The sequence below is a fragment of the Salvelinus fontinalis genome, chromosome 9 (assembly GCF_029448725.1).
Source record: "Salvelinus fontinalis isolate EN_2023a chromosome 9, ASM2944872v1, whole genome shotgun sequence".
In the NCBI taxonomy this organism is placed as follows: Eukaryota; Metazoa; Chordata; class Actinopteri; order Salmoniformes; family Salmonidae; genus Salvelinus; species Salvelinus fontinalis.
Genome location: NC_074673.1, coordinates 26,518,538 through 26,533,866, shown reverse-complemented (window position 1 = coordinate 26,533,866; position 15,329 = coordinate 26,518,538). Strand labels below are relative to the sequence as shown.

The 15,329-nt window shown below is 42.9% G+C and overlaps 1 protein-coding gene across 1 annotated transcript; it reads right to left on the bottom strand.

Moving 5' to 3' along the window:
- Positions 1–522: 522 nt before the first annotated feature.
- selenoo1 (selenoprotein O1) lies at positions 523–12,367 on the bottom strand. The gene is made up of 9 exons (XM_055933905.1): positions 9,495–12,367; positions 9,113–9,316; positions 8,831–9,008; positions 8,214–8,344; positions 7,739–8,016; positions 5,606–5,774; positions 5,134–5,323; positions 3,729–3,881; positions 523–3,586 (listed from the first exon to the last, which is right to left on the bottom strand). The coding sequence occupies exons 1-9, from the start codon at positions 10,094–10,096 to the stop codon at positions 3,350–3,352; spliced, it is 2,142 nt and encodes a 713-aa protein (XP_055789880.1). The 5' UTR covers positions 10,097–12,367; the 3' UTR covers positions 523–3,349.
- Positions 12,368–15,329: the final 2,962 nt, after the last annotated feature.

The window sequence follows — 15,329 nt, the reverse complement described above, 5'->3', positions numbered from 1 at the left end:
ATGTTTCTGCTCTTTATATGTCTTTCTGCATTGGCCATGTTGAGGTGTGTGTAGTGTATTGTATTGTACAGTGTAGTGTATTCAGGGCTTGCTGGGACATGTGCATTGAGGAGTCCACAAGGGTACAGACATTCCTCCCACAGCGCCAAGGTTGGTTGGAGAGACTCGCAAAGTTGTGTGTAGGCCTGAGGAACAGACATAAGATACACAATACCAGGATACACTGCACAAACTTGTCCAACATGTTTGGGAGAAAGAAACAGCATATCTTGAACAGTTAAATAAAATTGATTCAAATCTTTTTTCTGAACATTTCTGCAAAGAAACAAAGAAAATATATTTTATGGTAGGTGTGGCAGGCTCTAGTATTTACTGTTCAACATGAGCAACATCAATAATTCACATGCAACATTATATAATCTAAACATGAAGAGACAAGCTGCAATATAAATCAATGTAGACTATACTGTTGTGCATATGTAGGCCTATGCATGGGTGTGCATAAAGTGACAACAGCCAATATAGATTTTTGTTGAAGTTTACTGACTACAATTCACATATAGAGGAAGCTCTCAAGAGAATATATTGAATATCATATCTACTTTAATAACAAAGAAATAAAAACGATAATGTAAGAATCTCATTGGTTTTTGTGAGGGATTATAACTTTAGGTCAGTCTGTTCTATTATAATCAATATTTTTTCCTTTCTTTTGAGAGAAAAGCTCCAACGGATCAATATTAACAGACTTGAGCCCTGCCCAAGAGAAGACAAGCCGTTTGAGTAGTGCACACAGTTTTCCTTTTTACCTCAGAGTAAAACCTTCCAAATTCCAAAAATATAATTTTAATGGAATGGCTTTTCAATATTATGAACAGCTAAACTTTGAGCCATAACATATCAAAAGTTAAAGAAATTCAAGTGACCAAGGAACAAGCCACAAAAGCAAATTCCACAAATGTTTTGAAGCTTCCTGGAAAATGTAGGCATGTTATCATGACCTACAACAATGTTGTGGTGTTCTATTTGTGCAATGAAGCACTAAGTGGTAAAATGTTTTACAACACCTTCTCATTCAAGGGTTTTTCTTTATTTTGACTATTTTCTACATTGTAGAATAATAGTGAAGACATCAAAACTATGAAATAACACATATGAAATCATGTAGTAACCAAAAAAGTGTTAAACAAATCAAAATATATTTGAGATTCTTCAAATAGCCACCCTTTGCCTTGATGACAGCTTTACACACTCTTGGCATTCTCTCAACCAGCTTCGAGGTAGTCACCTGGAATGCATTTCAATTAACAGGTGTGCCTTGTTAAAAGTTAAATAGTGGAATTTCTTTCCTTTTTAATGCGTTTGAGCCAATCAGTTGTTGTGACAAGGGGGGTATACAGAACATAGCCCAAGAACAGCTCAAATAGGCAAAGAGAAACGACAGTCCATCATTACTTTAAGAAATGAAGGTCAGTCAATACGGAAAATGTTAAGAACTTCGAAAGTTTTTTCAAGTGCAGTCGCAAAAACCATCAAGCTCTATCATGAAACTGGCTCTCATGAGGACCGCCACAGGAATTGAAGACCCAGTTACCTCTGCTGCAGAGGATAAGTTCATTAGAGTTACCAGCCTCGGAAATTGCAGCCCAACTAAATGCTTCACAGAGTTCAAGTAAAAGACACATCTCAACATCAACTGTTCAGAGACTGTGTGGATCAGGCCTTCATGGTCAAATTGCTGCAAAGAAACCACTACTAAAAGGACAACAATAAGAAGAGACTTGCTTGGGCCAAGAAACTCGAGCAATGGACATTAGACTGGTGCAAATTTGTCCTTTGGTCTGGAGTCCAAAGTTCCAACCGCTGTGTCTTTGTGAGATGTGGTGTGAATGAACAGATGATCTCCACATATGCATTTCCCAATGTAAAGCATGGAGGAGTTATGGCGTGGAGGTGCTTTACTGGTGACACTGTCTGTGATTTATTTAGAACTCAAGGCACATTTAACCAGCATGCCTACCACAGCGATACGCCATCCCATCTCATTTGGGCTTAGTGGGACTATTATTTGTTTTTCAACAGGACAATGACCGAACACACCTCCAGCCTGTGTAAGGACTATTTTACCAAAAAGGAGAGTGATTGAGTGCTGCGTCAGATGACCTGGCCTCCACAATCCCCCGACCTCAACCAAATTGATATGTTTGGGATGAGTCAGATTGCACAGTGAAGGAAAAGCATCCAACAAGTGCTCAGCATGTGAGAACTCCTTCAAGACTGTTGGAAATGCATTCCAGGTGAAGCTGGTTGAGAGAATGCCAAGTGTGCAAAGCTGTCATCAAGGCAAAGGGTGGCTATTTGAAGAATCTCAAATATAAAGTATATTTTGATTCATTCAACAATTATTTGGTTACTACATGATTCCATATGTTTTATTTCAGTTTTGATGTCTTCACTATTATTCTACAATGTAGAAAAGTCAAAATAAAAACTCTTGAATGAGAAGGTGCTCTAAAACTTTTTACCGGTAGTGTATATATGTCATAGCAGCCATAATACTGACCACTTAGTGCTTCATTGCACAAATAGAACACCACAATATTGTAGTAGGTCATGATAACTTTCTATGTATTGCCTACATTTTCCAGGAAGCTTCCAAACTGCTATTGTCAACCAAGAAAACCATGGGAAATATACATATATTTTATGATTTAATATGCAAATGAGAATGAGTAGGTGTTCTAAAACTTTTGACCGGTAGTGTAAATGTTGGTAATTATGTTATACTTGTGCGCTAAGTCATTTGCGGCTCAGTCAGTCTCATACGTGAACCATTCTGTACGATTCAGAGGATATGTAAATCGTCATATACAATCATTCCTTTTCACACGCATACAGACACATTACACACACATGATATTTGGTATATTGAGGTGATACTCCTAGTCTCAGACTCAGACGGGTCACTGTAGGACTGGACGTCTGGGCCGTCATTCATAACCAGACAGCTAATAGGCTACGCAGATCTACAGAGCGGGATCTGTATCTGTATTAAGAGTATAGATCTAATAAAGACGTGATATTTCCATAAATGTAATTATCACTTGGATCAAAGGTGTGATTTCAAATTTCTGGGGTTGTACTCTGAAATTTGCTAAAACTCTTAACACATCCTCTCCTCTATAGACTGACTGATTGACATAGTAGCATCTTAACTCATAAATGTACTTTCCTTGACATTACCCACCCAAGTAAAGCGAGAGAGTGGAGAGGTAAAGGTAAACAGAGGTGAAGAAAATACTGAGTGACTCGCTTGTAACTTTAGGTGGGTTGACTGTCAGGGAAGGGACTACGAAGATCAGGTGACACAGATTTCATTGGCCCAAACCGGGGGCTTGCTGTCATAGGGAACATGCATCCGGGAGGATGCTGCTTCTGCCCCCTGCTGTGCCCCCTCCTCCTCCTCTTCTTCCTCTCCACCCTCATTCCTCTGCCCCTCCACCCCCCCCCGGCCCAGCCAGCTCAGCTGCTCCAGACCAAGCTGGGTAGAGAAAGGCTTTTCCAGAACCTTCAACACACGCTGGACCTAGGACACAGAGAGATGGGAGAAAGATCAAACCATGAGAGGGAAATCCAGAGAAGCAAGTAAAGGCAGAGACATCATGTTTTTTCCTTCCTTTTGAGAATCCTACTGTTCTAGTGACATCGTTGCTTGATCGGAGACTGACCTCACTGAAGTCTCCGTTCTCGGCTGCCTCTATTGCATTCTGGGCAATGTAGTTCCTGAGGACATATCGTGGGTTGGTGCCATCCATCACCTTCACTCTCTCCTCCTGCAGTGCCTGGATGTCATTTTGGCCCTCGACCTCCCTAGCCAGACGCTCCCTGCACCAGTCACAACACAGAATTAGATTCATTAGGGCACACCCGAGAAAAATGCTTTGCAACGGAAAACTGCGTAGAATAGGAGTGCTGATCTAGGATCAGTTTTGCCTTTTGGATCATATTGATTAAGACAGGAAGACCTGGGGCTGTATCCACAAAGCGTCGCAGAGTAGAGAATTAGTTGTAACTATTGAGAAGAGACATTTTACCCCTAATCTTATGGGTAAAAATAAAAGCTATGCATGAAGCCTCTTTAGTCATAAGAGTCCCACCTAGTCGAAAGATTTTAAGGAGACCTCATGAGGCGTCCTAACCTGTTAAGGAGTTACCAGCAGGTGTTTTGATAATAGAAAAAGGCAGCGAGTCAGTGGTTCCTGCACCATAGACAGGCAATTGCTTCAGAGTTGTTAAAATAATGTTTGATAATTCGATATGCTCAACCTATAAACAATCTAGGCCTACATGCAATAGGATCTTTTGAGAATGATTTGACATGATCATATGCCTAAATACTTAGAACCACTAGACTAATACATTATTTAAATCAACCTATATTATGTTATTTAAAGTTATCCCTTGGGAGAGCAATATCACATAATTAAAAATATATTCCTAAATGCCTATAACTTAGGCAATTGAAAGCATCTAGGCCCTATTTTAACTTTGATTGTGTTCGGTGAAAATTATAAACCTTTCAAACATTTTCTGCAACATTATTGTCAAGTAACTTGATGCCTACTGTGCCAAAGCGATTTAAAGTTGAACGGGAGTGACGAGTGTGTTGATATAGCAGTAATATTATCGAAATTCCTCTTCAAAAACCATCATACTGTATGATTCAGTGCAATCACATCGGCAACAATTAAGAGTAGGCAAAGTGATGTCAGGCCAAAATTATATCAAACATTTAACCATGGCAACATTTGATGTACAGTCACATTCACAGTGGTTGTCTGAAGCGTGCTATAGCGTTCACAGCTGGCATGCCTCATCGCGATTGGTTATTTCCAATCATTTGTAACAATGTCAATGAGTGTCATCACTATCTTTCCTTTGCGGTACCTCAAACTGTTGTGATTACTAGCTGAAAACTTTTGTGAGTTGATTTTTACTTCTGGCTCAGAGTTTGTGTGAGCAGTGTCTTAGCAAGATTCTAAACCCTACCCTGAGCTGGGAGTTTTTGTTGTCGTAAAACAGGTTAACAGGATTCCTAGGACTTTTTCTGAGATGCTTTAAAAATACAAGCACTTGCCTGTATGAGGTGATCCAGGTGGCCCAGTCCTCCCTGTGCTTGGCCTTGACCTCTAACTCATCAGCCTCAAGCAGCTCCTTCAGCCTGCCCAGCTTCTCCAGCTGCATGGCCACCGTCCTCCGGTCTGATATCATCTGGAACAGGGACGGGTTGCTCTGGGCCAACTGCAGCAGCATGGCCAACTCACTGAAGGGTGAAGGGAGAGTGGTGTCTTAATAAAAAATGTCAAAAAATGTGATCATAAAAAAAAAACTAGTAGAAGGGAGAGGCAGAGGAAGGGGAAAGAGATGAAGGACTATAATAGACAAACTTGAGTCAGAGGATCATGTCCATCCAATGGACTATGTCCACTACTGTATTATTGACCAAATTCCAAAGCTCTACTACAGCTTCAATGACCCAAGACCAAGAAGCTTCCAACAAACCATTACCTGTGTTCTCATTGCTCATGTCAATATATTCTCTCACCGTGGGTCCATGCTGGGCTTGTTGGCAGCCTTGAGCTCCTCCAGAGAGGCACACTGCTCCAGGAGGAGGTCTTTGGCCATTTTGATGACTCCTTCCTCTGCTTCCCCATCTCCCTCAGTGGGGCAGGGGATCTGGCTCAGACAGCGGAATGTGTTGGTGAAGTCTGCTCCTAGTGTCCAGAAAGAGAAGGATCAGAGATTAAATCAGTCATGCTTAGTCAGTGTCATAGCTGTCTTCTACTGGCAACATGTTTTCTTTGTGAATGATGTGACCGTGAATCATCTTTCTATGCATCAGTGCTGAGTGTTCTGCGGCACACCCCTCAGTTGTTTGTCCCTCATTCCCCATAGCTTTGTTATGTACACTCACCAGCCAGTTTATTAGGTACACCACCCCGTTCACGAAAATGGATCGCCGTGGCTTGTTATATAAAACAGGCAGACAGGCATTCGGTTACAGTTCGATTGAGCGTTAGAATGGGCAAAACGAGTGACCTAAGCAACTTTGAGCGTGGTACGATCGTCGGTGCCAAGCGCGCCAGACCCAGTATTTCAGAAACGGCCACCGTCCTGGGCTTTTCACGCACAAGTGTCTAGGGTTAAAGAGAATGGTGTTACAAACAAAAAACTGTTCTGGAGGCAAAGGAGGGTCTGACCCGGTACTACACTGAACAAAAATAAAACATGTAACAATTTCTAAGATTTTACTGAGTTACTGTACATCAGTTAATTCATTAGACCCTCATCTGTAGATTTCACGACTGGGAATAAAGATATTAATCTGTTGGGCACAGATACCTAAAAAAAAAAAAAAAAGTAGGGGTGTGGATCAGAAAACCAGTCAGTATCTGGTGTGATCACCATTAGCCTCATGAAGCGTGACATCTCCTTCGCATAGAGTTGATCGTGGCCTGCGGAATATTGTTCCACTCCTCTTCAATGACTGTGGGAAGTTGCTGGATATTGGTGGGAACCGGAACACGCTGCCGCACACATAGATCCAGAGCATCCAAAACATGCTCAAAGGGTGACATGTTTGGTGAGTATCCAGGCCATGGAAGAACTGGGACATTTTCAGCTTCCAGGAATTATGTACAGATCTTTGCGACATGGGGACGTGCATTATCATGCTGAAACATAAGGTGATGGCGGCAGATGAATGGCACGACAATGCCATTCATCAGGATCTCGTCACAGTAATCAGGATCTCGTCACAGTAATTATGTGCAGTCCAATTGCAATCGATAAAATGCAACTGTGTTCGTTGTCAGTAGCTTATGCCTGCCCATACCATAACCCCACCACCACGGGACACTGTTCACAAAATTGACATCAGCAAACTGCTTGCCCAAATGACACCGTCTGCCATCTGCCTAGTACAGTTGAAACCGGGATTAATCCGTGAAGAGCACACTTCTCCAGCGTGCCAGTGGCCATCGAAGGTGAGCATTTACACTAGTGAGGATGACGAGCACGCAAATGAGCTTCCCTGAGATGGTTTCTGACAAATCGTATAGAAATTCTTTGGTTGTGCAAACCCACAGTTTCATCAGCTGTCCAGTGACTGGTCTCAGACGATTCCGCAGGTTAAGAAGCCAGATGTGGAGGTCCTGGTCTGGCATGGTTAAACGTGGTCTGCGATATGAGGCCGGTTGGACGTACTGACAAATTCTCTTAAACAACGTTGGAGGTGGCTTATGATAGAGAAATTAACATTAAAATTATCTGGCAACAGCTCTGGTGAACATTCCTGCAGTCAGCATGCCAATTGCATGCTCCTTCAAAACATTAGACATCTGTGGCATTGTGCTGTGTGACAAAACTGCACATTTTAGAGTGGACTTTTATTGTCCCCAGCACAAGGAGCACCCGTGTAATGATCATACTGTTTAATCAGCTTCTTCCTATGCCACACCTGTCAGGTGGATGGATTATCTTGCCAAATGAGAAATGCTCACCAACAGGGATGTATACAAATTTGTACACAAAGTTGGAGAGAAATAAGCTTTTCGTGCATATGGAACACTTCTAGGACCTTTTATTTCAGCTCAAGAAACAGGCGATGTGTTTTTGTTCAGTGTAGATGGATGTACCTAATAAACTGTCCGGTGAGTATGTCTCTCTCTCTCCCTACCTGTGTTATGCATGGTCTGCAGCAGCTCAGTGATGAGCATCTCGTCTTCCGGTTCTTCCCTCCTCAGCAGGCCCAGCTTCTTCCTCATGTTGCCCAGGTAGAAGGTGTTGTAGAGGGGCAGGTACTCGTCCAGAACAGCCTCTGCCCGGCCTGGGGGCAGCTCTGGGTCCAGGGCTTCAGCCAGGCGAGCCAGGTTCCAGCGGCAGATAGCCGGTTGGGCCTGATAGGAATAGCGGCCTGAGTTGTCTGAGGCATTGCAGATGAAGTCAGGATCAAACCTGCAGACAAGATAGAGGGGGAATTAGGCAGTGTTAAGCCAGACCCTTGTTTGGATTCAGTAACAAGTACATTAAAAGTGAAGTTGAAGTTTGAAGATGACAATAATAAAAATAAAATAAAGCAGGTCAGCCATCCATGCTAGTCAAGGCTACTGCTGTGGAAGAGATGGACTGCTGCTGAGTACTGTATGACATACCTGTCCATGAAGCCATAGGGGCCATAGTCTATTGTGAGTCCCAGAATGCTCATGTTGTCTGTGTTGAGGACTCCATGGCAGAAACCCACACACTGCCACTGGGCCACCAGCCGAGCTGTACGTAGCATCACCTACCAGTCAGGGACAAACACACACACACAAATATGCACCAGTGTCAGAACAGAAGGAAGAGGAGATTACTTGGATCTAGTAGTTTAAACTTTAAATGTATCTCTTGCTTAGGTGCTGGGATAGGCAATACATATTTAGGGATTATATACTGTGCTGTGGTGGTCAAATAATATTTTTCATGAGACAATTCATTAATAGCACAGTGTGCTAAGACAGTGTCACACTCACTGTATTTCTTCAACATCTTATCGACAGCAGATTAACAGGATAAGAGGATAGCAGTGTTCTTGGATCCATGACAAAAAGGTCAAGGATAGAGAGCGCTCAAATGTAGGCCTACAGTCTGCTTTGAGTTAAATTAGTTTACTTTCATGAAGGACATAAAAGGATATCCTTCAAGTTCATAAAGCCTAAGAGCATTACTGTACACTTTAACATAATGAATCATGGATGCTTCACTGAATCTAGTGGTGTTTATACTATACCTCTCTGAAAAATGCCACATTCCTCTCCACTCTGTCAGTGTGGTTCTGCTGGATCTCTGGGTAGAAGGTCTCTATGACATAATCTATCATCTGACCTCTGATCGCATCATGGCCGTAGCTAGGGCCCTGGCGGCCTGTGTTCTCATCAGTCGCCTTGAAGATCTCAAAGGACCCAAACCTGCACGCACGCAAACACAATGATCAGAGTGACACGTTTTAGTATTGTTCCTTAAAGTCATTTGCCATAACTGTGAGACTGAGAACATGTGATAGGCTACGCACCTGATGAAGGTGGGTGCGATGCGGAGGACCACAGAGCACCTCTCTTTGCGGGGGTTCCCACTGTAATACACATCCCGTACCACCTTGCTGTCAGAGGTCACCAGCGACCCCGCCCTCGTGGTGGGCACCCCGAGAGCAAACACTGCTTCGCTGCAGAGAAACTCCCTGATGCTGGAGCGCAGCACCTTACGCCCATCCGCTTGTCTGGGAATAGAAGACAAAATATGATAGAGATGTATTCAACAACATTAGCACATTTTCATAGGCTAAGTTACAATGATAGTCAACTGTATTTAAACTGATGAATTTGACTGAGGAAACAGATTCATTAGCTAAATAATTTTTGGAACTGTCTAGTCATGCTTATGCAATACTATCCAACCTGGAGTAGGGCGTCAGTCCAGCTCCTTTGACCTGAATCTCCCACCGGCCACTGGGGTTCTCTCGCAGAAGCTCGGGGCACTGGTTTGCTGGAGTTTTTAGTTCACCAAGATAGCAGGCCGCCCCGTCCCCCAGCTGTCCGGCGAATGACCCGAACTGGTGACCGCAGTAGCAGTGCGCTGCAGGCTCGGACCCTGGCATTACTTTGGAGCCGCTCAGGTACTCTGGACCCAGTGGGTCGTTCAGAACCTCCATGGCGTTCAGCCCAAGCAAAGCTAAAGCATCATTTGAGACGGCCACAAATCTGGGCTTGACCACGGGCTGTGGTTTTACTCGAGAGAAACAGGCTCCTGTCACCCTTCGCGGACCAGGTTCTTCTGATGTATCCAGTGGAAGTTTCTTGAGTGCGACATTGTCAAATTCGAGGCGCTCGAGCGGTGAACGACTGACCGCCAGACCCATGTCGTCCATAACAACAGCCGAGAAGTATCTAACCACGACGACAATACCAGAGCGAAGAAAATTTGACCGTGCAAGACGAAGTTTTAAAGAAGTCATCCAACTAAAGCCGGTAGGTCTGTTAAAACTCAGCAGAGACCTCATTCACACCTCCAAGATACGACGCGATCACAGGTCTGCACTACGGATGTTTGTCAGAAATGGTTTGCTACTCTATTATTGGTCCTACCGGAAACGATACGAGACGGAACTAAGACTTGTGCATTGGCCATGGCAGCCTGATGGCAGCCAAGGAATCCTTAAATGTCTAAATTAATGAGAGATGTTAGATAAAATGACAGAATAAGTACAAATAGAATGAAAACAACTTTTTTAAATAAAACATATATTTTATTTTAAACTTTTTATAGTTCAATACATAATTCAGGCTTCAATATTTGCCTTGTTTACAGTGATACTACTACAGTGAGGGTGGGCATACAGACCATCGGAGAAAAAACATTATTCACACACACACAGAATCCACAACCCGTTGTCTGAGGGTCTTACCCGATATGTATACAGCACACCCAGACATGCAGTATGTACGAACAGAGACACTCAGACAGAGACAGGAAGACAGAACAATGGAGGACAGATAGAGATGAACAAACCACAGCTCTCAATCCAGTCCAACAGAATCACCTAAATTAACCCATTAATTCCTAGGGATTACGGTTATAGAATCATGCACGTTTTAGATTAGAGTAATTTAATCTGGATGTCAGATGTTCCTGTACAGAGAGAGTTCATTGATTGCTTGTTGTACAAATTGCATATTTTCTCATCATGTCAAGTGTGACCCATCACTCCGGAAGCTGCAGTTATGTTTAAGATGTTGAAGGTGCCTCATTGCAAGTACAATGAAATATACAAAATGTTCCCATTTAAAATGAATTGCTTGCTTCGGCATCTCCATCATGAAAAAAATATCAAACATTAGCCCTTTTAAATTAAGTATGTGATACGTGTCGGTGTTATGGTATTTTACCCTTCCAAGTCCAACCAATACATTACACACAACTGACCTGCTGACATGCAGCGTTCTTTGAAAAAATGTAATCATGAGAGTTCACTTAAAATACCAGTACAAATTTGAGCTGGGCATTGCCTTCGACAGTACAGGTATTTATAACACACGTCTAAGCATTAGGTTGTTCTGTCTGTATCCACCAGTATGGCTGGTTGTGTGTAAAGCCAACCAGAACAGATCAGTTTATGCCTTGAGGAACAGTAAATTATGTGCCCAGAAGAGAGATGTAGTCACTATAACAACTGAAATAGCCTATTCCCTGGGTTTACCGTCCTCAAACTTACTATGAGCCCTTTACACAGTAAAGGAGGCACTTGACTGTCTGTGTAGGAATAGCGCCACTAAAACTAGTTACTAAAATTTTGTCTCTTGGCTGGGGAGAGAACTTTACCACAACAGTGGGAAACTAAAGTGTAGTCAGTTACATACACTATACTCTATATACAAAAGTATGTGGACACCTCTTCAAATTAGTTGATTCGGCTATTTCAGCCACACCCCTTGCTGACAGGTGTACAAAATTGAGCACACAGCCATGCAATCTCCATAGACAAACACTGGCAGTAGAATTGCCTTACTGAGAAGCTCAATGACTTTTAGCATGGCACCGTCATAGGATGTCAACTTTCCAACATGTCAGTTTGTCAAATTTCTGCCCTGCTAGAGCTGCCTCGTTCAACTGTAAGTGCTGTTATTGTGAAGTGGAGCAACAACGGCACAGACGCTAACTGGTAGGCCACACAAGCTCAAAGAATGGGATCACTGAAGCACGTAGCGTGAAAAGATCGCCTGTCCTCGGTCGGTTGCAACACTCACTACCGAGTTCCAAACTGCCTCTGGAAGCAACGTCAGCACAATAACTGTTGTCGGGAGCTTCATGAAATGGGTTTCCATGGCCGAGCAGCTGCACACAAGCCTAAGATCACCATGGGCAATGTCAAGCTTCGGCTTGGACTCGCCATTGGACTCTGCAGCAGTGGAAACGTGTTCTCTGGAATGATGAGTCACGCTTCACCATCTGGCAGTCCGACGGAAGAATCTGGGTTTTCCCTGCCCCAATGCATAGTGCTGGTGGAGGAGGAATAATAGTCTGGGGAAGTAGTTCATGGTTAGTGGATATGCCCCATTGAAGGGAATCTTAACGCTACAGCATACAATGACATTCTAAACTATTCTGTGCTTCCAAATTTGTGGCAACAGTTTGGGAAAGACCCTTTCCTGTTTCAGCATGACAATGCACCAATGCACAAAGCGAGGTCGATACAGAAATGGTTTCTAGAGATCGGTGTGGAAGAACTTGACTGGCCTGCATAGAGTCCTGACCTCAACCCCATTGAACACATTTGGGATGAATTGGAATGCTGCGTGCCAGGCCTAATCGCCCAACATCAGTGCCCAACCTCACTAATGCTCTTGTGGCTGAATGGAAGCAAGTCCCAGCAGCAATGTTCCAACATCTAGTGGAAAGCCTTCCCAGAAGAGTGGATGTTGTTATAGCAGCAATTGGGGGACCAACTCCATATTCATGCCCATGATTTTGGAATACGATGTTTGACGAGCAGCTGTCTACATACTTTCGGTCATGTAGGATACTTACATACATTCAGAAAGTATTCAGATCCCTTCACTTTTTCAACATTTTGTAATGTTACAGTCTTATTCTAAAATGGATTAAATAAATGTAAAAAAAAACTCAGCAATCTACACACAATACCCCATAATGACAATGCAAAAACTGGTTTTTAGAAATGTTTGCAAATTTATTAAACCTGAAAAACAGAAATGCCTTATTTACATAAGTACTCAGACCCTTTGCTATGAGACTAAATTGAGCTCAGGAGCATACTGTTTCCATTGATCATCCTTGAGATGTTTCAACGACTTGATTGGAGTCCACCTGTGGTAAATTCAATTGATTGGACATGATTTGGAAAGGCACACACCTGTCTATATAAGGTCCCACAGTTGACAGTGCATGTCAGAGCAAAAACCAAGCCATGAGGTTGAAGGAATTGTCCGTAGAGCCCCGAGACATGTTTGGGTCGAGGCACAGATCTGGGGAAGGGTACCAAAAAATGTCTGCAGCATTGAAGGTTCCCAAGAACACAGTGGCCTCCATTATTCTTAAATCAAAGAAATTTGGAACCACCAAGACACTTTCTAGAGCTGGCCGCCCCGGCCAAACTGAACAATCGGGGGAGAAGGGCCTTGGTCAGGGAGGTGACCAAGAACCAGATGGTCACTCTGACAGAGCTCCAGAGTTCCTCTGTGGAGATAGGATAACCTTCCAGAAGGACAACCATCTCTGCAGCACTCCACCAATCAGAACTGTTTGGTAGAGTGGCCAGACGGAAGCCACTCCTCGGTAAAAGGCACATGACAGCCCGCTTATGGTTTGCCAAAAGGCACCTAAAGGATTCTCAGACCATGAGAAACAAGATTCTATGGTCTGATGAAACCAAGATTTGACTCTTTGGCCTGAATGCCAAGTGTCACGTCTGGAAGAAGTCAGGCAACGCTCACCACCTGGCTAATAAAATCCCTACAGTGAAGCATCGTGGTGGCAGCATCATGCTGTGGGGATGTTTTTCAGGGGCAGGGACTGGGAGACTAGTCAGGATCGAAGGGAAAGATGAACGAAGCAAAGTACAGAGAGATCCTTGATGAAATCCTGCTCCAGAGCGCTCAGGACCTCAGACTGGGGTGAAGGTTCACCTTCCAACAGTACAACGACCCTAAGCACACAGCCAAGACAACGCAGGAGTGGCTTTGGGACAAGTCGCTGAATGTCCTTGAGTGGCCCAGCTAGAGCCCAGACTTGAAACCAATCAAACATCTCCGAAGAGACCTGAAAATAGCTGTGCAGCAACACTCCCCATCCAACCTGATATAGCTTGAAAGGATCTGCAGAGAAGAATGGGAGAACTACCCAATTCTTTAAAATAGTTTTTATTTTACAAGTTAGTTAAGAACAAATTCTTATTTACAATGACGGCTTACCGGAGAACAGTGGGTTAACTATCTTGTTCAGGGGCAGAACAACATATTTTTACCTTGTCAGGTCGGGGATTCAATCCAGCAACCTTGCGGGTACTGGCCCAACGCTCTAACCACTAGGCTACCTGCCACCCCAAATACAGGTGTGCCAAGCTTGTATCGTCATACCCAAGAAGACTCAAGGCTGTAATCACTGCCAAAGGTGTTTCAACAAAACTGAGTAAATGGTCTGAATACTTCTGTAAATGTCATATTTCATTATTTTATTTTTTATACATTTGCAAACAAAAAACAGTTTTTGCTTTTTCATCATGGGGTATTGTGTGTAGATTGATGAGGGGGAAAACAATTTAATCCATTTTAGAATAAGGCTGTAACGTGGAAAAAGTGAAGGGGTCTGAATACGTTCCGAATATACATATATATATACACACACACTACCGGTCAAAAGCTTCAGCAGTCGACGTTCTTCATTTCACCTGTCACATTATTTTACATTATGAAGCATATCGTAGTTCCCCAGAACAGTTGAGCCAGTAACAATGTTTGTTTGTAAACAGCACAACGGGAGAAAGTGCGAGGAGCAGGTGAGTCCAGCTGTGTATGGACAGGGATCGAGTTTTATATTGAAAGTCAAGTGTTTTTTTTTGCTTAAATAGAGTGATCAGCGACGTGCAACTATAGTTTTCTTCACAGAAAATACATTAATGCAACATATTCGTCAGAACATAGCTTATGTGCAAAGCTTTTTGGCAGCCACACAAGTAAATAAGCTAACAATGAAAAAGATATGTTTTGGAAAAACGATGCATTGCCATCATATTTCTAATGTTTACCATAGAAAGAATGTAGCCAGCTACATTTCCTAATGTTTTGCTTACGTTAATCTTGCATTTTTCCAAGAATAGTAGGCTGTAAAAGTACCGGAGAAAAGTAGCTACATATCAGTCAGAGCATGGTCTGCTGATAGAATGCTCTTTTGTGAATTCTCATCTGATTAGAGAAGTGCAACTGAAGCACGAAATTAGTCTGATGCCGAGCAGAAATCACAATAAGAAGTATTTTACAAAACGCAGCAAGATATTTGTTATGCGTTTTATCTTTTTGTCCTGCATTAACGCGACCCCTAAGTTTAACTTGCTAGTGAATCTAAGTGAGTGGCTGAATTAATAAGGTGGCACAGCATCATTTTTTTATATTTTTATTTTACCAGTTAAGTTGACTGTGAACACATTCTCATTTACAGCAACGACCTGGGGAATAGTTACAGGGGAGAGGAGGGGCTTTGTGTTAGCCTTCTGCCGTGTT